At 39.9% G+C, this 25,721-nt stretch overlaps 1 protein-coding gene across 1 annotated transcript; it reads right to left on the reverse strand.

Moving 5' to 3' along the window:
• Nucleotides 1–21,524: 21,524 nt before the first annotated feature.
• LOC147637885 (glucan endo-1,3-alpha-glucosidase agn1-like) lies at nt 21,525–23,188 on the reverse strand. The gene has a single exon (XM_086798958.1). It carries the CDS (start codon nt 23,150–23,152, stop codon nt 21,809–21,811), a length of 1,344 nt encoding a protein of 447 aa, XP_086655084.1. The 5' UTR covers nt 23,153–23,188; the 3' UTR covers nt 21,525–21,808.
• Between the last annotated feature and the right edge of the window lie 2,533 nt (nt 23,189–25,721).

Below are 25,721 nucleotides of genomic sequence, written 5' to 3' on the forward strand. Positions count from 1 at the left end.
ATCCAATGATGTGCTCCATTGTGTGAATTAATTAGGATTAGTGGTTAATTAGAGTCCTTGATTAGTGTAAAAGAGGAAAAGATTAATCTTTGATTAATTTTTAATCACTTTTTTACCTAACTCATTAAGGCTAAATGAGTATTCAATGAGTAGATGCTCATGAGTTGTCGAATTGTCCATTTTGAGGATCATTTATGTGACGGGTGTTGTAAAAAGGTTGACTTTTTTTTATTCCCACTTACTTTTTAGGGAGAATGCCAATATCTCCTTATTGTTAAATTCAAAAAATATCCCCCCCAAATAAGGAAATTCGTATTTCCCACTAGACTCCAAAAAACAAAAACTCGAAAAAAAAATGGTTCACGCCATAAACCATTTCTGCACTTTTACGGGCTGAGGTTTCATGCCCTAGGAGTCCGTGTCCAAAAAAAACTCAAAAAAAATGGTTCACGTCGTGGACCATTTTTGCACTTTCACGGCCTAAGGTTTCAAAACCTAGGAGTCCATGCCCAAAAATTTAAAAAAATTGTGTGAGACGTGTGTTTCATGACCAAGCATCTCACGAATTAAGGGTCTCACACCTTAAGACCACGCAAAGAAAATAATCAAATTTGATAAAATGTGTGAAGTCCGCTTTATGCCGTGAAATGCACCTTGCTAGTTTAGGATGTGAAAGAGGGACTCTAGAAAGCACCCCTGTTTGGAGGCTCATATCTCCTAAATCGTGAATCTGATGAGGGTGCTCTAGGGCTCATCGAAAAGCTAACATCGAGCTCTTCAACTTTGGTCTTGGCCATCCGAAATCAAAATTGATCATTTTGGCCTTCGAACAACCTCAAAATTAGACCCAAAAATCGAGGCAAAAAATAACCCAAAAAACATGAAAAATCGTAAAAAAACAGCATGAAAATGACTTTGAACCATATTCGGGCTACTTTTTGAGGGTCTAAATGACAAATCACAAATGACTCAGAGATAAATATGTAGTACTCCAAAAATACTACAACTCTCTCAGACATAGTTTTTCCAAACTCCTTTTGGAACACCCTCAAACACGTGTTGTGAAACAGGGAAAATTTTTTCATAAAAATTTTTCATCTTGAGACAGTGATGGAAAATAAGTTTTAGGACCTCTTCCATCTTGAAGGTTACTAGCATGCACTTTTTTTGGAAAAATATCCCTAAGGTCGTTCACGTGCATGTAGCGTCTACGCTAATTAGGGCAAACAGACACTCATTTGACCCAAGGAAGAGTATGCTAGGCTTCTTGAGGCTGACGGGTTTTGAGAAAATATAAAAAGCATAAAAAAAACGTGTGCTTGCTCATTAAGGAGCAATTGACAGCATCAAACAATATAGCAACGATCTACGTGGGCCGACACCCTCACTGAATCCAATGGCTGACATCTTTGCGCCATTGAGATCTATGCCCCAACTGTAACTCCCAATCCATTTTCCATGCTAATAACAAGCGTTTCATTGGGTTTTACACCCCCTGTCACTTCAATCCCACACCGGGCTTTGGTCCTTTACCTAACCTTTCCACCAATCTTATAGGTACCAACTCTTTGCAACCCCTAGATGCCACACCTTAGATATATTGACTAGTCTAGAAAGGGGGGTTGCCCAAGGACTGAGTGAGTCCCTACCATCAGGAGCACTTACATACGGCCTCAGTGACTTGTACAGAAATATGACCGTACAGATTTCCATAATTATAGGAAAATATGACGGCACAATAGATCCTGTTCAATTCATTCAAATGAACAGAGATATGAAGCAAATCCTAACTACCCGACTAAGGTACATGCGTTGAATCTATGCTTAAAAGGAAAAGCTAGTCAATGGTTCATCACATTGATGCCGATGAAGACTAGCTTTGGAACCTTGATAATAATTTTTATCCACGGTTTTTCAAGACAAGGTGATCGGTGGAGTGTAGTGAAAGAACTCTATTCAATTGAGCGTAAACCATCTGAAACCATTAGAGACTTTATCCTACGGATAAAACTCTTGGACTCACGATGTGAGTCATGGGAAAAATTAAACAATTTTCAATTGAAGAGATGTTTATGATAGGCTTAAAAAATAATAGATTACACAACTTGATCATTGTATCCAACCCAGAAACATTCAATCAATGTTGTAAAGAAGAAGTACGTTTAGATGACAACATGCTGGAAGATGATCGTGCTATGAGATGTTCCTCATCTAAACCAAGAGAAGCAATGGAAAAAGAAAGATCGATCTTGGAATTGTCATTCCCCAAATTCTATGCAGCCTTGCTTAAAAGCTTTCAATCTATATCTCTAAGAGAGGATGAAATCCTTCACAGAAGCCAAACATCCTTAATGCCTCTACAAGTGAGGAGTGAAATGCCTTGTGTTCAGTGCAATCACTATGATCATCCCAATCCCCATTTTGCATACAAGACACCTATTTTTCTGTACTGCATATATTTTAAATCGTTTAATCATGATAATACAAAGTGTCCCAATTCATCCACAATTGACTTAAAACCCCCATCTCCTGTGCACCAAACATACCAAAAGCTACACATGATGAAGAAGCATCCACCTCAAAAGCTACCACACAAACCACAAAACCCATATGTGCGACATAGGATACAAAAGCCCAAAAGAGAATTCGATCTTGGTGCATCATGGAGAACATAATGAAAAACTGACGATCCAAAGAAAGTCAGAAGATGAAACAAGTTCTAGTACGTCACTTAGTGAGGATGAAATAAGTTTTGATTCATCTCACTAAGTGCACTTAATAGACTAATCAAGAAACTAGAACCCACCACCCAACCACCCCAAATTGAAAATCGTGATCATATAACATATGTGGAACGCAAAAAGCAAGCTTAGGAGAGCATGCTTAGCTTGGTTGAGTGTCTTACAAGATCACTGGTTGTGATTAAGCCTAATAATGTCACACCTAAAAAAATAACCAAAATACAAAACCCAGAGGAGTACTGCTTTCCCTTTCAAGAGAAAGACATACTCTCACCAAAGTGTCATTAGAGACAGATTGCACAAACTATGCGGTTGAGAAAGCACGTGAAGAATTGGATAATTCCCTTACAAAATTAAAGCAGTCTCTCAAAACCTCATTTTGAGGAATGCTCTTCTCTCATAGAGTGAAGCCAGCATAACATCAGCACTTGCACTTTTAAGGGCTTAACATGAGTTATACCAAGATATAAAGAGCTCCATAGAACATGACTATGAGGATTTACAAGTTTCCAAATAGATCTCAGTTGGAATTGTCACAGGACCAAGCGTGCCAGTGTACACATTGGCTATTCTTGAAAAATCTAGGAGCCAAAAAGAGGATGAAAGTGAATGGGAATATGAAACCGAAACGGGATTTGAAGCTGAGACAAAAACTAAAATATCCATGATTCCTCTAGAGGACTCTATCATGGTATGGTTTGATTTCCTTACAGGCAATGATGTTAGGTTGTTCCAATGACACCCAAGTGTCTATTGTCATGATATTATGACTAGCTCGAGTGCTAATCAACACGCTTTCATTCTCTGGCACTCAACTTAATTTAAGACCTGCACCAGTGTTGAATATCCTTCTGGATGGAAGGCCATACATAACCCTCCAATAATATCTTCTGTAAGGTGATCTTAAATGCATAATGACCTCCACAAGCTCCCTCATGATTTGAAGATAAAATATGATATATTTCTTCCCTCTAGGGAATTCTTCTCAATACCTAATTAGCCCCTTGCATGTATAATTCATCCCCAATCATGACATAATGCTTACTCTTTCTTGATAAAAATGATACTTTTGGCCTTTTTTGAGCTCTTCAGGCAAGTGACCTAAGAGTAAGTAATCCACCACCTTAGACAGGTATTCCCTCCCTTTGTATAATGGCTCTTCAATTTTTGCAATTAGTGGATCTTGATCAATTACCTCCTGGGGGCTAACTCATGTGCAATATGATGGCTCTTCAATTTTTGCAATTACTGGATCTTGATCAATTACCTCCTGGGGGCTAACTCATGTGCAATATGATTGTCCTCCCACTACACATGTTGAATACTCCATGCTGTAAATTGATGTAGCAGCCTTCCAACATCGGCTAAACACCTTTTTAATTTCAGATTCTTCGCTCGCCAACTACCCAAGACCTGCTTTACTACTAATAGGGAATCTCCTTTTATGATTAACTTCTGAATTTTCTATTTTAGAGCAGCCTGTAGCCCCTGAAACAATGCTGCGTATTCTGCCTCATTATTACTTTCAGCTTCCAGATGTATCCCCTCATCTTTTAGAATCAGCCCGCCTTCTGAATCCTAGATTATATAACCCCCCAGTGGCCTGATGTATACTCCTCTTATACGAACCATCAAAGAATAAAACATGAGCTCTGGGAATGATAATTTGTTCCTCTTTTTCTATCTTTGAATCCACTTCCTTCACCAGGATCGGGCCTTCCTTATATGTTAGAAGATCTGCCAGAGTTTCCTTGCAAGTATCTTCAATCAAAAATGAGAAATCATATTCTTGAAGCTCCACTAACCATCGCATCATACCTTTTGAGAGTGAAGTACCATTCACTAGGTGAGGGAGAAGAGTATAGTTCGTCAGAACCACAAAATGGTCTCATCATTCAGGAGATATGACCTCAACTTCCTGCAAGCATACACCAGACTTGATAAAACCAATTTAGCCTCTGTATATTTCCTTTCTGCTTTTGTCTTCACTCTACTTGCATAATATACAGGTTTCATGTATCTAGACTCATCTCCTCTCTGCATTAAGATTGCTCCAACCACCACATCCGGACCAAAAGATGGATTCACATAAAAGACCTGAGAGAAATCTGGGGCTTTTATACTGGAAATACCTCCCAATACCTCGCATTCTTCATTCCATTGCAATGGTTCTTTCTCTGCAGACTTTTGTCCAGAAGGTAAAGTATATGGCAAGATTTATTCATTTAGTGTCTCAATTGCTTTATCCCCTTCAACAGGCCATGATGGGCCAATTACTTAAGCTCGTTTTGAATTTTCACCAGTCCCTGTTGGCAATTGCTGACTTGGGTAGGGTGTCCCCCGCAGTGGCTCTGCGGTTGAAGCTAAGAAAGAACTAGTCCCCCTGATGTTCTGGTGACAGACACATGTATTCTAGAGATTTCGGTGGTTCATCATGGGACTTTCATTGATCACGTTCTAATTGATGGTGGTGCAGGTGTCAATATTGCGACGCAGTCAGCTTGTGAGAAGATGGGATGGTTGGAATGGGAACCAGCCCCATTTTTGGTGTGGATGGTGGTGGCTGACCAGCACCGAGTTTGTAAGATTTCTCCCTCCAGCTTTTGAGATGTAAAGATGTAAGAACCTCCCCTTCTATTCTTGTAATTATTCCCCTCTCTTAAATAGAAGAAAGATCTTGTTTTACCTTGTTTTGGCCTAGAGAGAGAAAAATATCTAGAGAGAGATAATTCAAAATTGAGATATCTTTGGATATAAAAATCCTCCTAGTGTCTAAAATGGTTTCCCTTGAAACAGAAGTTTAAAATGAACTTTCCAATGTGCATTAGGAATCAATTAAAAATGATATAAGGGACCTTAGCCTAAGGGTCTAGATTTTCTGAAATTTTTGGATTATGGTCCAATTAAGGTTCCTATGGGGCAATATTAATCCAAGTGTTGGGATGAGATAAATCCAAAGAATAAAAGAAAATATCCAAAAATGAGTAAATGCTCACATAAGATGAAGAGTAGTTAACTCTGAGTACAAGGTTTATTAGTTAAAAATTAAGAGATATTACTAAAAAAATGAGATATTTTGGAGAAATGATGAGTTTCTGACACCTTGGTAAGGAGGGGTAGACCTTTGAGGTAGGCGCCTATTTCACACGTGGATGAGTCTTCAATTCAAAAAAATTGTGATATTTTTATCTCTCGTCTCTCCTAGATCAAACCAAATAAAAAAGGGAGCCAAACTGATCCAAATCTTGTTCTCAAATTGAGCCAAACTAACCTGGAAAATTCTAGAACCTAGTTGGACTTGGTTAGTGGCCTCCCTCACCTATAAATAGATCCTCATTATTTTGTATTCTCATCTGTGAACTATACCATGCCAGTATTATATTAAAATAATGATATTTTCTATTAAAAATCCTCTACTTTTGGAGAGATTGGAGTTTCTCTCTCTTCAACAATCCTTAGAGCTTTCTTCTCAACATACTAAACAAATTGATTGGTTGGGGGCTTCCTTCTAAGATAAAGAAGCAAGCCCAACCTAAGGGTAAGATGGTTTTTTTTAATTATATTCTCAATGATTTCACTTCTCAACCCCTCTCAAGCTTGAGAAGTTTCTATTTAGTTGTTTTTAATGCAAATCAAAGAGTTTTAATGATTAATCACAAAAAAGTTAATATTTATGCTTAATTAGGATGCTTTTTATGTTTATCTCTCTCTCCCAAAAGAATAGTCATTCGTATTTCTAATTCTTAAGCAAATGAAAGCTTCTCATTGATAAACTCTTAATTCAAAATCAATCTCTAAGCTTGTTAAGCTAGAGGTTAAGAAAATGGCTTTTTATGCTAATAAAATTATGGTAAACTTATGATTTAATTCCATAAATTGGATTTAAGTCTAAGGATAGTTATTCTATCATAATTGTATTATAAAGTCTTATTCTTTCTAGAAATATTGAAAAGCGAAGCTATGGTAAAAATTCTAGAAATTAATACATAACTCATTTTTATGCATAATGTGAAAAGAGGACCTCCTACCATATTCTAGGATTGGACATCTTGTTCTAAAAGAATGATTTTCATCAAATTCATGGGAAACTAATTTTTAGTGTTTATGCATAAATAATTAATTAAAGAAAAGAGACATTTTTGGTAATTTTATTTTTATGCAAAAAGAGGAATTCCCATGATAATGGAGATCCATGTAATCAAATGGAAAAAGAGAAATTTTGGTATATTAAAATAATGAATATTTTTATTTAAAGAGAAATTTTAAATAAATTAAGAGAAATTTTTAGCATAATTCAAATTATGAGTATTTATCAAAGTGAAATTTTGAGCATTATTAATTTTATTGGGAAATATGGGTAGAATTGATTTTTGTAAATCCCATGAATCTTTTACTCAAAAGAAGAATATTGAACATATTTCACTTCAGAAATTTGAGAAAGAATATGAAAAAATTCATTGAGAAAAAGTACCTTTAACTAGGCCAATTAATTGTGACAGAAATTTAGAAAAGTCCCATCGGTATCAAAAATAAAAAATGTTACTAAATGTGAATAAGATGTGAATGCGATGTGATAAGATGTGAGTGGATGTGAGGTGATTTAAATGGATGTGGATGTGGATGTGAATGAAGAGATGAGAATGAGATGTGAGGATATGTGAAAGGATGTGATGTGATGTAAATGGATGTGGATGTGGATGTGATAAGATGTGATGTGGATGTAAATGGATGTGGATGTGGATGTGATAGGATGTGATGTGATGTAAATGGATGTGAATATGGATGTGATAAGATGTGGTGTGATGCAAATGAATGTGGATGTGGATGTGATAAGATGTGATGTGATGTAAATGGATGTGGATGTGGATGTGGATGAGATGTAAAGGGATGTGGATGTGAATGTGATGAGATGTGGATGAAATGTGATGTGATGTGAATATATGTGGATGTGAATGTGAATGTGCAGATAGACATGCATATGAATGACTGGATGGATGTGGATGAATGAGATGGAATGAATGACTTGATAGACGTGCATGTGAATGACTGGATGGATGTGGATGAATGAATGGATGTGAGTGACTGGATGGATGTGGATGAATGAATGGATGTGAGTGACTGGATGGATGGTGATGTGATGTGATTTGAATCGGGATAGATGTGAATGGATGAGATGTGATGTGATGTGAATGGATGTGATGTGATGTGAATCAGGATAGATGTGAATGGATGAGATGTGATGTGAATGGATGTGATGTGATGTGAATCAGGATAGATGTGAATGGATGAGATGTGATGTGAATGGATGTGATGTGAGTGAATTAGGATAGATGTGAATGGATAAGATGTGATGTGATGTAAATCTAGATAGATGTGAATGGATGAGATGTGATGTGATGTGAATTGGGATAGATGTGATGTGATGTGAATTGGGATAGATGTGATGTGAATGGATGTGATGTGATGTGAATTGGGATAGATGTGAATGGATGAGATGTGAATGGATGGGATGTGATGTGATGTGGATATTGGTAGATGAGAATGGATGACATGTGATGAGGATAGATGTGGATAGATGTAATTGGATGAGAATGGATGAAGGAGGATGGGAATACATATGATTGGATGTGGATTAAGCAATGTGAATTGACGTAGAAGAATATGGAATAACGAGAAATAATGTGGAACAATGTGGAAAGATGAGAGTTCATTAGAAATTGTATTTATGAACTGTTTTTAAATGACCATTTTATGTCAAGAATGCTGGGGAAGCATTCTGACAATCTTGTAAATGAGGTCGTTTGGAGACCTAAGTGATAAAGTTGCAATGACGGGGAGAGTCAATGGAGGATGTCTCGCGTAGCAAGGTCCGCCGAGGTCTTGACCAGCCTCGGTTCGATTTAAATGGTGAGTTTCTGGTACGGTGGATGAGGAACCGAGGAAGTGGCCTATGAGTGAAGCGCTAGGTGACCTCTGAAGGATCGTAGAGGGTGCTGACCATACGATGCTCAGGCTCTAGAGGGTCCATCTGGATTTTTATAAGTGAATATATTTTTGGGTACTATGAGCTAGGAACTATTGAAAAGGCCATGGACAGGTGGTGAGCGCTCTGGTTGCCAATGATGCCATAGGTACACCGATGAAGGAATGATTGGAAATTAGAATTCAAACGGATATTTTGGAGGATTATGATCAGCGATACCATGGTTTCATTAAAAGATTGTTTTAAAGACAGCTGAATCTGTGAAATAGACAATTTCATTAAAAGATTATTTTAAAGACAGCTAAATCTGTGAAACAAACAATTTCATACTGGGTGTGTAAGTGGTGTGACTATCTTGAAGTTTGCTTGAAGCGCCAGTTAGGGGGCCTAGGAACACTTTTCCTTGGTATCCGGGACAAAACATAACCAAATTCCTAAATGGATCCTATCACTACAGTGGTTGGGCAATTAGCTAACCCATGGGACTGTATGGGGTTATGCTAGATTGATGGATCTCTAAAATGAGACTCAATTCTATTATGGTACGATATATGAAGTAAATCCTGGATAGTCTTTGTTCTATGGAAAAGAATCAACGGCTGTGCCTCTTGATGAGGAAAAAAGCGTTGGTCTCTATGATCCAAGTGCAAGTCTTTTTCCTTGATCTGATCATGTGACTTACGGGTTTGGTCGGATTAGTTTGGTTAGTTAAGGCTCTTGACTACATTAGAATAAAACTATCCGTCGTGGAGGAATCGCCCGTGCTTTCTGGGCGAGGGAAGTTTTTCTGGGTTTGTTTTTTGGAAGAAATGAGGGATTAGTTTCTTGTCTAGATATCCATGGGCGAGGCCCCGAGTGAGAGGCTCTGCCCTGCGTAAGAAGTGCTACTTCCATTGCTAGCACCCCCAATTTCGTTGCACCACGGGGGGATGGATCTTTCAAAGTTTGTCCTTTGGGCATTTTGAAAGGAATAGTGTTTGAGGTTGCAAGAATTCCGTTTGTGATGTCTTTTGTGGTCCTCAATATGGAAGAATCCAATCGCGAATACAAACTTTTGTTTGGTCTTCCATGGTTACGATAGGACAAGGTGCGGCACAATTCGGAACACAATCAGATGACTATGTAGAGCGGGGTTGAAAAAAGGTGAAGTTCGCATTACGGGAGCACCGTGAGAGCTGAGTAGTGCCATCTGGCTGGTGATTGCGGAAATAGTAAATATGGCTAAAGCCTTGGATAAAGATGAAGAGGAGCAATTTTTGCAGGCTAATGCGGCTTTGGGGTCCCACTATGTGTGGTGGATGTAGCCTGCATTTCCGTGGAGTATGTGGTGGTACGGATGGTGGTTCCTATGCTGGAGAAGATCCTCGGGGAGCCGTTTCTTGGTGTGGATGGTCATCCCCTAGATGGTGAACTGAAAGATATTCTGGAACAAGAGAGAGCTTTTGAGGCGCAAATGAGTAAGCTTACCAGAGTCGAAGAAGATGCTATAGAGATAGTCTTTCGGGAAAAGATAAGGGATCCAAACCATGAAAGTCAGCAGTTTGCTGGATGAGAAGTTCTAGGAGGCTTTGGTGGATCTTTTGACAGAATTGATGGATGTCTTTGCATGGGATTACTCATACATGAAGGGCATGGATCCGAAGTTTTATCAGCACTGCATTCATTTAAAGCTAGATGCAGTTCCTTCCACATAGCAGTACAAAATGAATCCGCATTCATTTAAAGCCAGATGCAGTTCCTTCCACATAGCAGTACAGTTGCAAAGAAGGTTGAAGAAGAGCTGGATTGCTCGGGGGGTTCACTTAGAAAAAATTGTGTACCATGCGAGCTCATCAGGAGGGGTTTTTTAATTAGATACATTGAGAAAAATTAACAGGAGGAGTTTTTTAATTCAACTTTAGAAAAAAATCCGTTAGTTCATAATAAGTAAAGAGGGGTTGTTTAATTGGGAAAAATATTTTAGGTAAGGGGTTTTTTTAATACCCTTTGAACGCACGAGATACATTGAGTTTCCTCTTCGTACACCCCCCAAGCTGGATTGTCTCCCGCGGGTTGGATTCATTGCTCTAATAGAGAATCTGGAGTGGATTTCTCCAATCCTGATTATGCCCAAGAAGAATAAGAAGATACGCATCTGTATTGATTACAGAAAACTCAATGCGGCTACTGTTCCATATCCTTTTCCCTCGCCATACATGGATACCATCTTGGATGATGTGGCAAGCCATGACATGTATTCAGTTCTTGATGGGTTTAGTGGATATAATCAGATTCGGATGGCACCAACGGATCAAGCTAACACAACATTCATCACAGCTTGGGGTGTGTTTGTGGGTACAATGATGTGGTTTGGCTTGAGGAATGCTCCGGGTACATTTCAAAGGGATATGCATGAAATGTTTGGGCCATTCTTGCATGCGGGTCTTTCTGGATGATCTCACTGTGTTCGGGACCTCTGTTTAGCATTTGGAACATCTGCGACTGTGTTTTCAGAAATGTCAGGAGGTATCTTTCAGCTTAAACCCCTTAAAGTGTGCCAAGTGTGCCTTTGCGGTTTGGAGTGGGAAGTTATTAGGGCACATTATATCACAAGAAGGCATTGCTGTGGATCCCAATAAGGTGGCAGCGGTGATGCAAACTCCAACACCTGTCAATCCGAAGGAGTGTATGCAGTTTTTGGGTTAAATTTGGTGGCATGGTTGGCATTTGCGATTTCTAGCGTATTTGGTGATCCCGCTAAATTTGGTGGTGCATGTGGAACGCAAATAATTTTCTTGGACAAAGGAATGTGTATCGTAGGTTGAAGATATAACTGTCCCATGCACCAGTTGATGCTGCCTGATTGGGAGAAGTATTTTCATGTCTTTGTGTATGCTTCGAACATGGCAATCAGCAGTGTATTAATGCAGGAACAGAGTGCTGGCTGGTTTCGACTTGTTTATTATGCAAGCCGCAGATTATCCTCCACTCCAGATAAGAATTATTCAGTAAATGGAGCGAGAGTGCTTAGGCATGATCTATTCAGTGTGAAGAAGTTTCGGCATTATCTACTAGAATGTTCTATTTTCATGTGGACCATTCTGCGTTGCTTTGCTTTATTTGGTGCGGCAACAGAATTTAACAGGAAGATTGGCTAGGTGGATGCTGTTGCTGCAGGAGTTTGATTCTGAAGTCATTCATCGACCAGGATCTTAGCACGTTGTAGATTATTATCTTTCAAGACTGGATTCGGGAGAATAAGCTATAGGAGTGGATGACGAGTTTTTGGATGCATCGCTTTTTGCTGTTTCAATGAAGCGGATCCAGTTCCTACTACAGTTCTGCCTCTTTCTGTGCCTTGGACATGGTACGAAGAAATGTTTTGTTTTCTATCTACAGGTGTTATGCCGACTCATTTGACGAAGGACTAGCGGAGGCGGCTCACATTGTGGAGTCGTTCCTTTAAAGTCTGCATTGGAGAATTGTACTACCGTAATGTTGCTGATGTGATGTTGCGGATTATAGCAGTTCTTTTTGTGGGTTCACACAGTCCACCATGCATGCCAAGTGTTATGTGGGCCACATATTGCAAGACTGCACACCGCAAGTCTGGAGTCTGAACCGCAACTGTAAAGCCGTAGTGCGTACCCTACATGAATAGCGATTATTGGATCTCAAGGGGTGTAAACGGGAGGTCGCGCCTGTTTGAATCCGCCGGTGATTATGTAATTATTTAAAAGGCTATATGCTTGTGTATTCAGAGCAATCAAGTTATCAATCAATTTGTGGTTCGCACTGTGTGTGTTTTGTAATCATTTAGCATTATAAGTCACCTTTCCAATTAATGCTGTATACTAAGAGGGTAATCATTCTCGTATTACTGTACTGATGTAAGTACGTAATACAATATTTTGCAAGAGCTGGATTCCCATAAGGGGGGAAACGACAAGATAGCCTTGTTTGACTATTTAAGGAGCCGATAGCTAATAAAGAATTATGCCTTCTACCCAAATTCACCTAGAATTAATTTGATTGGGACACGTAACTTCATTTCTCGTTGATTTATTCTACATAACCCTGCGTTGTCCTTTCAATCGTTCTTTCCATTTCTATTTCCAGGTGGGTCCCTGAGAGGCTCCTTAAACGGCTTGGCTTGTTTGCTTGGAGGAAAAACACATGTTTCCATTCATTAATGGAAAAAGAAAAAACAATCTTAGTGGCTCAATCAATCTTGGATCTTGCTCAATAAATCATATCTTTGCACATCCCACTGCATTTGTTTAACTGTGCGGGTCCATTGCTTTGCCTAGTCCCCTTGCACATGCTAGCACTTGGTTGCACCCATTCCTTCTTCGCATGGCTTAATGCATGCAAGAAGTATCTATTCCATAAAGGCAACATTTCCCCCGAGATGCATTTCCATCACAAATATGCATCCAACTTGTTGGTAGAGTGACAAGTCTACATAAGCCATCTCCTAATTATCTAGGGCCACCATCTAGTGTCTAAATTTGAAACTACTGGGTGTCTAGGTGCTCTCTCCACAATGGTTACTCCTCATAAAAGGGTCCTTACAAAATAGAGCACATTTGTCACCCATGACATTAACCGTTGTGGTATTCGGGTGATCACTCCACAATGGCTACTCCTCATAAAGGGGGGCCTTACAAAATAGAGCACATCTATCACCAGCACAAGGGTGGAGAATTGAGCAAATACTTTCCCAACAAGGGGGTCTATATGGGTGAGAGAGAGGGGGTCAGTGTGATAGAGAGTAACAGGGTGGTGACATGACAGGAAGTAGGGGAGTGAGGAAAATGAGACTTCGAGGGTCAATATAGAGCACAAGGGGCTGGTGACATGACAGTGAGGAGCACGAGATTGAGAGCAATGACATCTGGGGGGGTTGATGAAGGCTATGGTTACGAGTAGGAGGGGTTAACATAAAGCAAGGAGTTAGGTGATGGTGATGGTGGAGAAGGGGTTAGGTGACGATGATGGTGGAGAAGGGGGTGGGAGTCCACAAAAGTGAGGAAGTGGCTATGGTGACAAGGGGGTGGGTCAAAGTTGACAGAGGGGGGTGGGAGTACACAAGTGAGAAAGTGGTTAAGGTGGCAAGGGGTGGGTCAAAGTTGACAGAGGGGGTGGGAGTCCACAAGTGAGAAAGTGGTTACGGTGGCGAGGGGTGGGTGAAAGACAATAGAGGGAAGGGGTGTATAGAATAAGGGGGGGAGGGGCTTTATAGGTGTGACATAAAGCAAGGGGAGTGAGACATAGAGGAGAGGGGTGGGAGTCCACAAGTGAGAAAGTGGTTACGGTGGCGAGGGGTGGGTGAAAGACAATAGAGGGAAGGGGTGTATAGAATAAGGGGGGAGGGGCTTTATAGGTGTGACATAAAGAAAGGGGAGTGAGACATAGAGGAGAGGGGTGGGAGTCCACAAGTGAGAAAGTGGTTACGGTGGCGAGGGGTGGGTGAAAGACAATAGAGGGAAGGGGTGTATAGAATAAGGGGGGAGGGGCTTTATGGGTGTGTGACATAGAGCAAGGGGAGTGAGACATAGAGGAGAGGGGTGAGGAGTAAGAGAGAGGGGGAGGGGGAGAGGGTAAAGAGAATGTAGGGGAGAGGAAGAGCTTGAGTTCCTTATTACAAGACACGAGAGTGAGCAAGACATGAGAGAGATGGCTGACTAGATTCTCTTCTATCTTCTTCTCTTCTCTACAACCATAAACTAAAGAGGTAAGAGTACATCCTATGAGGGGAAGTACTCTCCTACTCTAACATACAATAGTCAGTCCATAGTGTAAACCCAACTGTATGAGCTGGCACTATAACTATGCCATACTCTAGTAATCTAAACATGGCTATCACATAGCAGCCTATCATCCACTGGCAGCATGTCAACCATAATCTCACCAACCATGCCAGTGGCATAAATGTAGAATATATCACCCATGTGGGTCATCAATGTCTGTAGCACTAGTTGAGCTGGATATATAGTGCAGTCCAAGTGAGCTTCTAAACTTGTGGAGCTGTTTTGTGCCCAATACCTTTTGTGAAGATGTCAGCCACTTGTTCCTTTGTGCTAACATACACCAAATCTACATTGCCTCTTCTAGAACCTTCTCCCTCACAAAGTGATAATGTACCTTAATGTGCTTTCTCCTAACATGATATGTTGGGTTACTGGCTAAGTGTTATGTCACAATAAATGACAATATCCATGGGATCACCCATATCACCAAGTAGCTTTTGAAACCAAGCTACCTCACAAGCTGCCATACTCATGTTATCACAATAAATGACAATGAACCTATCCATGAGCGTATGTCACCAAGGAACTTCTGAAACTACGCTACGTCACAAGCTGCCATAACAAAACCCTTGTACTCTGTCTCTATACTTGATAAGCCAACTGTCAACTATTTGTTACTCCTTCAACCATAGTAGTGCCACTCCCAAAAGAAAACATAAAGCCGTTAGTAGATCTCCTATCTATGACACTACCAGGCTAATCAACATCTGTGTATGCAGCTGTATCTCTATGCGAGCCTTATAGAAAAGTCTATAATCAATTCTAGACTTCATGTACCTAAGAATCCATCTGGCCACATCCAAGTGTGGCTTTTTGGAGGCTTGCATAAACCAACTCACAAGTCTAACAATATAGCTCAAATGTAAGATTCCTCCCCAACCTCTCAAAATGTCCAGCATATTCCCCTGTAATCAATTCCCTTTTCTGAAATATAAGAGATCTTGTCTCTGCCTGGCATAGAGAGAGAAAATATTCTAGAGAGAGAATATTTAGATTATGAATATTTTTGGATAGAAAAATAACTCATCTTATTAAAATAAGTCTCCCTGAAACAGAAATTCAAAAAGAACTTTCCAATGTGCAATTAGAATTAATTGAAAGTGGATATGAAGGACCTTAGCCTAAGAGTCTAGATTTTCAAAAAATTTTGGATTATGGTCCAATTAAGGTTCCTATGGGCCAATAGCATCAATTGAGTATCCAAAAATGAGATAAATTGAGTATCCAAAAATGAGTAAATGCTCACATAAGATGAAGAGTTGAAAATGTACAAGGTTTATTAGTAAAAAACTATGAGTAATATCAAAAAATGAGATAAATTAAGTATCCAAAAATGAGTAAATGCTCACATAAGATGAAGAGTTGAAAATGTACAAGGTTTATTAGTAAAAAAAAAATATGAGCAATATTAAAAATATGAGATATTTTGGGTATAATGATTCCATTTTGACACATATGTAAGGAAGGGGACTTCTTTAAAGGAGGTGCATATTTCACATGCTTGAATGAGTTTTAAACTCAAAAATAATGTGATATTTTTATCTCTCCTCTCTCTTGAACCAAACCAAATCAAAAGGGAACCAAACCGAATCAAAAAGTAACCAAACTAGATCCAAATCTAGTCTAAATTCAACCAAATTGAATTTGGAAAATTCTAGAATTCAGTTAGCTTTGGTTAGAGCTTCCCTCTCCTATAAATAGAACATGAGTCCTTTGAAAAAAATAGAAGAATTTTACTATACTAGAGTTATGCTGAAATAATGCTAATTTCTACTATTCTCTAAAATTCTCTCCAAATTGAAGAAATTGGAGCTTCCCCCTTTCTTCAATCCCCATTGGTGGCTCCATCAACATACTTAACCAATTGATTGGTTGGGGGCCTCTACCGTGAACAAAGAATCAAGCAATTTGTAAGGTAAATGGTGAATTTTGATCTTTTCTATAATTTCTCAATGCTTCTCTCTTCTCAACCCCTCTCAATCTTGAGAAGCTTAATTGGAATGGTTTTTGAATGCTATTGAAGTTAATTGATGAATGGTAGTGAAGAGTTACATAATTTGATGAATGCTATTGAAGTTAAATAGTTAAGAGTTACATAAATTTTCATTTATGCTTAATTCAAATGGTTTTTATGTAATTTCTCTCTCTCACTCAAGAAATGGTCATACTCATGACCCATTCTCAATCCAAATGAAGCTTTTCATAAAGCTTTTCTTTAATCCAAGATTAATCTATGCTTGAGGCCAAATTAATGGCTTTTTTCTATGCTTTTAGTTTATGTATTTCATGAATATTGATGATTCAATCCATTATGGATTAATGATTCAATTAGGGATCATTCTAATTTATTTCCTTAATGATAAGCTTTATCTCTTAGAAAAATTGAGATTTATCAGTCATAGCAGCGGAGCTATGGCAAAATTTTTATAAAAATTACGCATAAAATAATTTCATTCAAAGCATGAAAAGAGGACTTCCTACCATATTCTAGGAATTATCATCCTAGATTAATTGAAAGATATTCATTGTAATCCTAGAGAAATTGATTTTTATATTATACATAATTGATTTTCATGCATAGAGGTATGCATAAAAGATTATTATTTTAACATAAAAGTGTTACTTTTATCATAATTAGATTTCATGCATAGAGGTATGTATAAAACATTATTATTTTAATATAAAAGTGTTACTATTATCATATTTGAATTTCATGCATAGAGGTATGTATAAAAGATGATTATTTTATTATAAAAGTGTTACTTTTATCATAATTAGATTTCATGCATAGAGGTATGCATAAAAGATTATTATTTTAATATAAAAGTGTTACTTTTATCATATTTGAATTTCATGCATAGAGGTATGCATAAAAGATGATTATTTTATTATAAAAGTGTTACTTTTATCATATTTGAATTTCATGCATAGAGGTATGCATAAAAGATGATAATTTTATTATAAAAGTGTGACTTTTATCATAATTGAATTTCATGCATAGAGGTATGCATAAAAGATGATCATTTTATTATAAAAGTGTGACTTTTATCATAATTGAATTTCATGCATAGAGGTATGCATAAAAGTTGATTATTTTATTATAAAAGTGTGACTTTTATCATATTTGAATTTCATGCATAGAGGTATGCATAAAAGTTGATTATTTTATTGTAAAAGTGTTACTTTTATCATATTTGAATTTCATGCATAGAGGTATGCATAAAAGATGATTATTTTATTGTAAAAGTGTGACTTTTATCATAATTGAATTTCATGCATAGAGGTATGCATAAAAGTTGATTATTTTATTATAAAAGTGTGACTTTTATCATATTTGAAATTCTTGCATAGAGGTATGCATAAAGGATGAGTTAGGATGTGATAAGATGAGTTAGGATGTGATAAGAGGATTATGAGATGTGATAAGAGGTGTATGAGATGTGATACGATGCATATGAGATGAGTTAGGATGTGATAAGATGAGTTAAGATGTGATAAGAGGTGTATGAGATGTGATAAGAGGTGTATGAGATGTGATAAGATGAGTTAAGATGTATATGGGTTGTGATAGGGCGAGAATGGATGTGATGTAAAAGATTAGATGTGAAGGCATATGGGGTTATATGAATGGGAATGTGGAAATGAATGTATGTATGTGGATGTGTGGATGTGGGGATGGGAGTGTGGATGTATGAATGTGAAAATGGATGTATGCATGAAGATGTATATGCATAGATGTGAATGTGGATGTAGATGTGGATGTATAAATGTGAATGGGAATGTGGATGTGGATGTATGTGAATGTGGATGTAGATGTGGATGTATAGATGTGAATGTGGAATGTGGATGTGGATGTATAAATGTGAATGGGAATGTGGATGTGGATGTATGTGAATGTGGATGTAGATGTGGATGTATAGATATGAATGTGGAATGTGGATATGGATATATGTATGTATGTGGATGTAGATGTGGATGTATAGATGTGAATGAGAATGTGGATGTGGATGTATGTATGTATGTGGATGTGAATGTATAAATGAGGAGTGATAGTGGATGTATGCATGTGGATGTGGATGTATGGATGTGGATATGGATGTGTATGTATGAATGTGGATATGGGATGTGGATGTGAAAATGGAGGTAAGCATGTAGATGTGGATGTATGGATGTGAATGTGGATGTGGATGTGGATATGGATGTGTATGTATGAATGTGGATATGGGATGTGGATGTATAAATGAGGATGTAAAAATGGATGTATGCATGTAGATGTGGATGTATGGATGTGGATATATGGATGTAGATATGGATGTATGGATGTGAATGTGAATGTGTATGTGAATTAATGTGTCGTCGATATGAGGAAATGGATGAGAATGAGTACACATTGAATGGAATGTGGAATAAGGAGGGATAATGTGGAAAGACGAGAGTTCGATTTAGAAACTGTAGTTTGTGACTGTTTGTAAATGACTGTTTTATGTCAAGAATACTGAGGAAGCATTTTGACCGTCTTGTGGATTAAGGTCATGAAGACCTAACTGTTAAAGTTGCAACTGCTGACGGAGAGTCAATGGAGGACGTCTCGCGTAGCAAGGTCAACCGAGGTCTTGACCAGCCTCGGTTCGATTTAAATGGTGAGCTTCCGGTACAGTGGATGAGGGACCAAGGAAGCGGCCTATGAGTGAAGCGCTAGGTCACCTACGAAGGATCCTAGAGGGTGATGACTACGGTGCTCGGGCTCTGCGTCGCCGAAGATACCCACACGTGCGTCGTGGAAGATATTGGAACAAGGAATAAGAGTTGTTTTCTGAAACCGGGCATGGATCTGGTTGATTGACCTTGCTGGTCCTCAACAGATGAGTCCATGGCTCTTTTATATGGATCTGTGGGTTGATCTTGCTGATCTTCCACGGAGATTCCATTCTGTTATATGAATATATTGCCGGTTACTATGAGCTAGGAACTATGGAAAAGGCCCCTGAGTGAACAGGTGGTGAGCGTTCTAGTTGCCAATGATGCCATAAGTATACCGATAAATGAATGACTGGAAATAAGGATTCAACCAGAGACTATGAGGATTGTCATCAGTGACATAATGGTTTCATTAAAGGATTGTTTTAAAGTAGCTGATGCTAAGAAAAAGGCAATTTCATATTGGGTGTGTAAGTGGTGTGACTAGTTTTATGTTTGCATGAACTTTCGGCTAGGGGGCCTTGGAACTCTTTTCCTTGGTACCCGAGACAAAACCTAACCAAATTCTTAATTGGATCCCATCACTACAGTGGTTGGGCGGTTGGCTAATCCATGGGACTGGATGGGGTTAGGCTGGACTGATGGATCCGTAAATCGAGACTCAATTTCTGTTATTACGATAGAAAAAGAAAATCCCGGATAGTAATTGTTCTATGGATAGGAATCAACGGCTGTGCCTCTTGATGGGGAAAAAAGCGTTGATCCCAATGATCCAAGTGCAAGTTTCTTCCTTGATCCGACCGAGTATCTTTATAGGTGCAGTCGGATCAGCGTGATCAGTAATGATCTTGACTACGTTAGAGTAAAAAGTTATCCTGGTGGAATCGCCCGTGCTTTCCGGGTAAGGGAAGTTTTTTCGGGTTCGATTTTGGAAAAACCGACGGATTAGTCTCTTGTCCGGATATCCGTGGTGGACGAGGCTCCGAGTGTGGGACCCTGCCCCGCGCATGAAGTGCTACTTCCGCTGCTAGTACCCCGAATCCATTGCGCGGTGGGGACAAGGATCTTACATCAAATCTAGACTAGTAATGGTCATGTAGATCAAGCTACTATACATAGTGGGATCCTCCACAAAACCTCACTTATGCATGAAAGCTTTGTGTATCCTCAAATGGCATTGAAATAGGCTTACAACCTGTCATACCATACTTGGACAACATGTCCAAGTATGGCTTGGACAACATGTCAAAGCTATACTGCCTTTGTAACAACAAAATTCCATGAGGTGACCTCACCACCTCTATATCCAAGAAATATTGCAGCTCACCTAAATCCTTCATGTCAAACCTCTACTTCAAAAGAATCTTGACATCATGTATGTCAGCATCACTATCACCAGTGATAATCAAGTCATCCACATAAATGACTAATAGCATGATCCCTCTATCTATCTTTTTTATATAAAGTGAAAAATATGCATTGGATATTTGAAATCGAATGGTAACAAGATACTTCTCATTGTTTGACCATGCTCTGGGTGCTTTCTTCAAGCTATACAAGGCTTTGTGTAACCTACATACAGAATCTGGGTGTGCATCACTCTCATACCCTGGTGGTTGTGCCATGTATACTTCTTCTTGTTGCAAATCACCCTCATATATCTATGTACATAACCTTGGTTCTCCTTGGACCATGAGTAAAATTCCAAGATCCTCATTCAGGCTCTTCTTAGAGAGACACTACAGTCACCATCCATATATAAGTGACCTGATGATAGATTAGGTACACAAAAGATTAATCTACCTTTTCCTTCCCTTTTTGGCGCAATACATGTGTATCTACATCTATCCTTAACATGATACATGGCATCGCAAACGCGAACGCAAGAGACGTTACAATTTACTCAATGTAGAGAAAGGAGTAGAGCATGTAGTGGGCGAAAACCATCTTGGATTGGGTGGCACAAGGGCATGGAACCTCAGAAACCAAGCTAATAGTAAGCAAGAAGAGAAGGGCGGCCATGCACCGTGTCAGTAGTGGAGAAGCCATGACGATGAATTGTCGCAAGTAATCGATGAATTGTTCGCTCCTGGAGCCTTGCATGTATAAAGGTTTATCTTTCTTTCATGATTTTTGGAAATATTGGGTCAACTATCAAGCCTTGGTGGCTAAATATGTATTATGTTTTATAGCTAAGTACTTAATTCACGAGAACAATTTGTCTTTTAGATACCATGGAGTTGCGCAACGGGGTTCTTTGTGAGTTGATGGAAATACTCCACCCTCCCACAACAATTTGTCTTTAAAAAAAGCTTTAAGTATAGTTTTATTTAATTTTCTTTTCCATATAACATCCAACATCGTAGGTATTTGGTTGTTGTTACACAACATAGTTACAAGTGTAAGTTTAGTTCTAGTGCCAATAATGTTCTTAAGCATTAGAGACAGTGATACATGGCATCGCAAACGCGAACGCACAAGTTACGTACGATCTAGTTCTGTATTTAACGGAGTTGGGAAGCAGATAATGTTCTTAAGCATTAGAGACAATGATACGATGGCACGAACGCAAGAGACATTACAATTCACGTTATTTAACGGAGTTGGGAAGCAGATTGATAGGTGGAGTATACGTTGAAATCGTACTCAGAAACTGAGGCGTCAATGGACAACGCGCCGGTGACGGACAGTATTTGGGAGCCACCACGGACCACCGAAGCGCTCTGCTGGCCAGCACTGAACGCCATGCTGACGCTTTGGACGCCTGCCGGAACGTTGCTGAACGTTGTAGTCTGGGTGCCGGAGGTGAGAATCACGTCGGCCGGCTGGTACAAGAGCACGGTGGCGTAGACCTTGTCGTCGAGATCGCTGGAGCCCGTCACAGTGGACCCGTTCTTGCTATGGGTGTAGTAGAAGATGTAGAGAGCCTCCTTGCTGGCGGAGTCAATGGCGGGCTCCTGACCGGTTTTGTACCAGGGGATGAAGTAGCGGCCGGCGAGGTCGAGGTAGGCGAGGTGGGGGTATCCGGTGTCGTTATTCTCGGACACGCCATAGGGGGTGTTGTCGGAGGGGACAGAGACGACGTAGGTGCGCTCGGCCCAGTCATTCCATGTGAGAATTTCGATGAAATCCGGCTGAAGCGAGATGAGCTGCTGCCAATGCGTCCGCCACAGGGTGTCTCCGCCGTAGTTACCCTTGATGCCGAGAGAGGAACTGTAGAACCAGGGGCTCACGCTGGCCATGTACACCTTTCCGGCAGCCCCGCAGGCGGCGATGTACGCCTTGTCCGCTGCGTCCGACACGGTCCCGTTTACATAGGGCCACGCCGACGTATCCCATGCGAGCAGCCCACTTAGAATAGAGTCGAACTCGTTGATTACGGCCGTGATGTCGGACTGCTCGCCGCTCGTCTCGAAGAAGGGCACGAAGAAATAGCTGCCGCCCGCCGGTTTGAACACCCCATCCTGCCACGTGCTTAACGGATCTGTGTAGGGCGAAATGCTCTTAGTCCGTCCGGCAAACGTCGACATGAACTGCGTGCCGTTGTACGTCAGCTGGCTAGAGTAGCCTGCATAGCGCGTGAGCATGGTCTGGATGTTATCCAGGGTGAGGTTGCCGGACATATCTGCAGAGAAGAAAAGCTTGAAGTCACCGCTAGCATTTGCAGCCGCTTGGTAGAGATAGTCTGCCCTCGTTTGGTAGATGTCATTCCAAACACCTGTGTTGAGGGCAAACCCGTCAATGCCATAGGTTTTGGCAAGCGCAATCTCCCTTGTGAAGCCTGCAACATCATCAGTGTAGAGGAAGGAGTAGAGCATGTAGTGGGCGAAAACCATCTTGGATTGGGCGGCACAAGGGCGTGGAACCTCAGAAACCAAGCTAATAGCAAGCAAGAAGAGAAGGGCGGCCATGCACCGTGACAGTAGTGGAGAAGCCATGACTCGATGAATTGTCGCAAGTAATCGATGAATTGTTCGCTCCTGGAGCCTTGCATAGATATATAGGCGGCCGTCCGGGCCCCGAGTCGGTGGTCAAGGATCAACTCTCCAAGCTTATCACGGCCTTTTGTTTATAAGTCAGCAGACCGTCCTCAACTTTCGAGACCCATACCAACTTACAAAGTCAAAGCAGCCAGCTGCCATACCAACTTACAAAGTCAAAGCAGCCTACCAACTCACAAAAGCTTCTACCTCACGGAAGCCATCGCCCACGCCAAATTTCATCATCACAGGACTCATATTAAGCCGAGATTTCATTTAGAGGGCCCATATATATATATATATTAAGACGAAATTGGAATGGAATTGGAAAGTTTTTAAACCTAAGCTAATGCTTTGCCATGGTTCAAGCCATGCGAGGCAGTGTTCGAAAAAAAACCCGGGTACAGTGTAGTTTGCTCCTTCAGTTTTCAAATTTTAATTTCTTATTCTACGAATGAAGGTATTCAAAACCTTCAAAAAAAATTTACAAAAGGTTTGATAACTTTTAATAAAAAAGGGAATAATCAAAATACCTTTCAAATTATAAGAGTCAACGGTACTTCACCTTTATTGGTTGAAATAAAAAAATTTTATATATCATATTTTTACATTATATATATACTATAAAAATTAATATAAACAAAAAAATAAACGTTATGTAAACGTTTTAAAACGTTTAATTTAGTCGTTATAGAATCTAACGTTTATAAAATTAACGTTTATATTTTTAACTATAAATTATGGAGTTATCTTCTTATCGCTTACTCTTGTCCACTCACTCACTGCTGGAACCCTCGCGAGCTAGACCGCTTCCTGAGGCCTGAGCTGACGCTGTGGAAACGATGGTGTCTTTGTGCGACGCAGCGACGACAGACAGAGGTGAGTCGTGAGTCGTGACTGAATCTGCTTATATTAATATATTGTTACAATGTTATATATATATATATATATATATTATGTTTCGAACACTGAAACCTCCGATGCAGCGAGCTGCGACAGACAGAGGTGAGTCGTGACTGAGGTTGCAGAGGTTTCAGGAATCACAAACGCGCCTCGGATTGTGGACCTCGGTTTGATCGAAGTTTCGAACACTGAAACCTCCGACGAAGCTGACGGTGGCAGACTGACTGACGGCGATGGCCAAATGGAGTGGAGTCCAAATGCGGCCTTGTGGCGCAGTATTTCCCACAGCACATTTCACCGTCACACAAGCTTTCACCACCCTTACCTTGCCCTTTTACTTATCCTACTCTTACCTGCTGTTCATGTAGGCTAGCAAAAGATACTGTCCTCACCTACACGCTGGGTATGGGCTCACATAACGTTTACCGGAGTGAAAAAGGCTTCTGGGTTTACGCCTTGCCCCTCCTCACGAGCTCCCGCTGCTCTACTCAGTACTGTGGTTGTGGGCCGGGGTGAGCATGGGAGCTGAGTGCTCAGTGGACACTCTGGTCCACGACTCCACGCTCCATCATCCATGGCAAGTTGCAACCAAATGTCGGACAATCCCATGTGTCCCACCACCGAATAAATCACGTATATATGTTGAATATGATGATCGGCCAGCCTAGATGATGCCACGACTAATGTAATGTTGTCGGCCTTCTGTCTAGCATGCACCATGTGTAGCCCTCATCTAGTCTAGCGGTTGGGGTAAGTCTAGGCTCATGAAGCAGTTCACTGCAATGGATGTGGTGGTCTTTGATGTCAGCCTCCTGCAAGAAGACTCCATTGGCTTCCCTAGTGCTGATCTCGACATCAAGATGGTGTTGGATAGAAAAACTTCCACTGTCTGCAGTTTGGACTCGGGAGAGGGACATATTTGTTGCAACTTGCAAAGAATAAGGCGGCAACAAAGTCTTCTTAGCGGGAGCCTAGAACTTAGAATTAAGAGACAGCGACTGTGTATTTAAATTCAACCTGGTTGAAGAACATTGTTCAATTCAAGCTTCAGTTTAGCTCGCCTCTCTCCATCTCTTTTCTGGCTTGCATCTCTTCTATATATTCACAACTACTCAACATCTTTTTTCTTTTCATTTTTAGATATGTTGAGGCATACAACTTGACATGACTTGCTATTTCTTGGTAAAACATTAATTTACAAGGAACATATTATCATAATAACACATTTCAAATATTTCAGATGGCTTTTGTGCAATCCACACTACTCGGATTTGGAGGATTTAGTAAAGAAGTTATTGTGGATAAGAAGAAAAAAGGTAAAAGGTCAAGTAAAGAAATTGACGAAGAAATTATTGCTAATGATTTTACTATAAGCAGCGAAGAGATTGATGAAAAAGAGGCTACGCGTAGAAAAAGAGCTAGGTTATCGTGGTGTGAAAATTGGAGAAGTGAATTTGATTGGCTGGAATTTGATAGAGAGAAAGCACGCATGTATTGTAAGGTTTGCATGGAGGATCCTAATTGCAAAAGTGAGTTTGCAACAATAGGTGCACAAAACATGCAGCATAGTGCCCTAAGTACACATGCACGCTCTCGCACACATAGGTTATCATTGATTCGTTCT

The sequence above is a fragment of the Cibotium barometz genome, chromosome 6 (assembly GCF_041138505.1).
Source record: "Cibotium barometz isolate CiBa-2024 chromosome 6, ASM4113850v1, whole genome shotgun sequence".
NCBI lineage: Eukaryota > Viridiplantae > Streptophyta > Polypodiopsida > Cyatheales > Cibotiaceae > Cibotium > Cibotium barometz.

Excerpts from the sequence above, each read along its gene's own strand:
- LOC147637885 (XM_086798958.1), bottom strand. The coding sequence starts at position 23,152 with ATGGCTTCTCCACTACTGTCACGGTGCATGGCCGCCCTTCTCTTCTTG.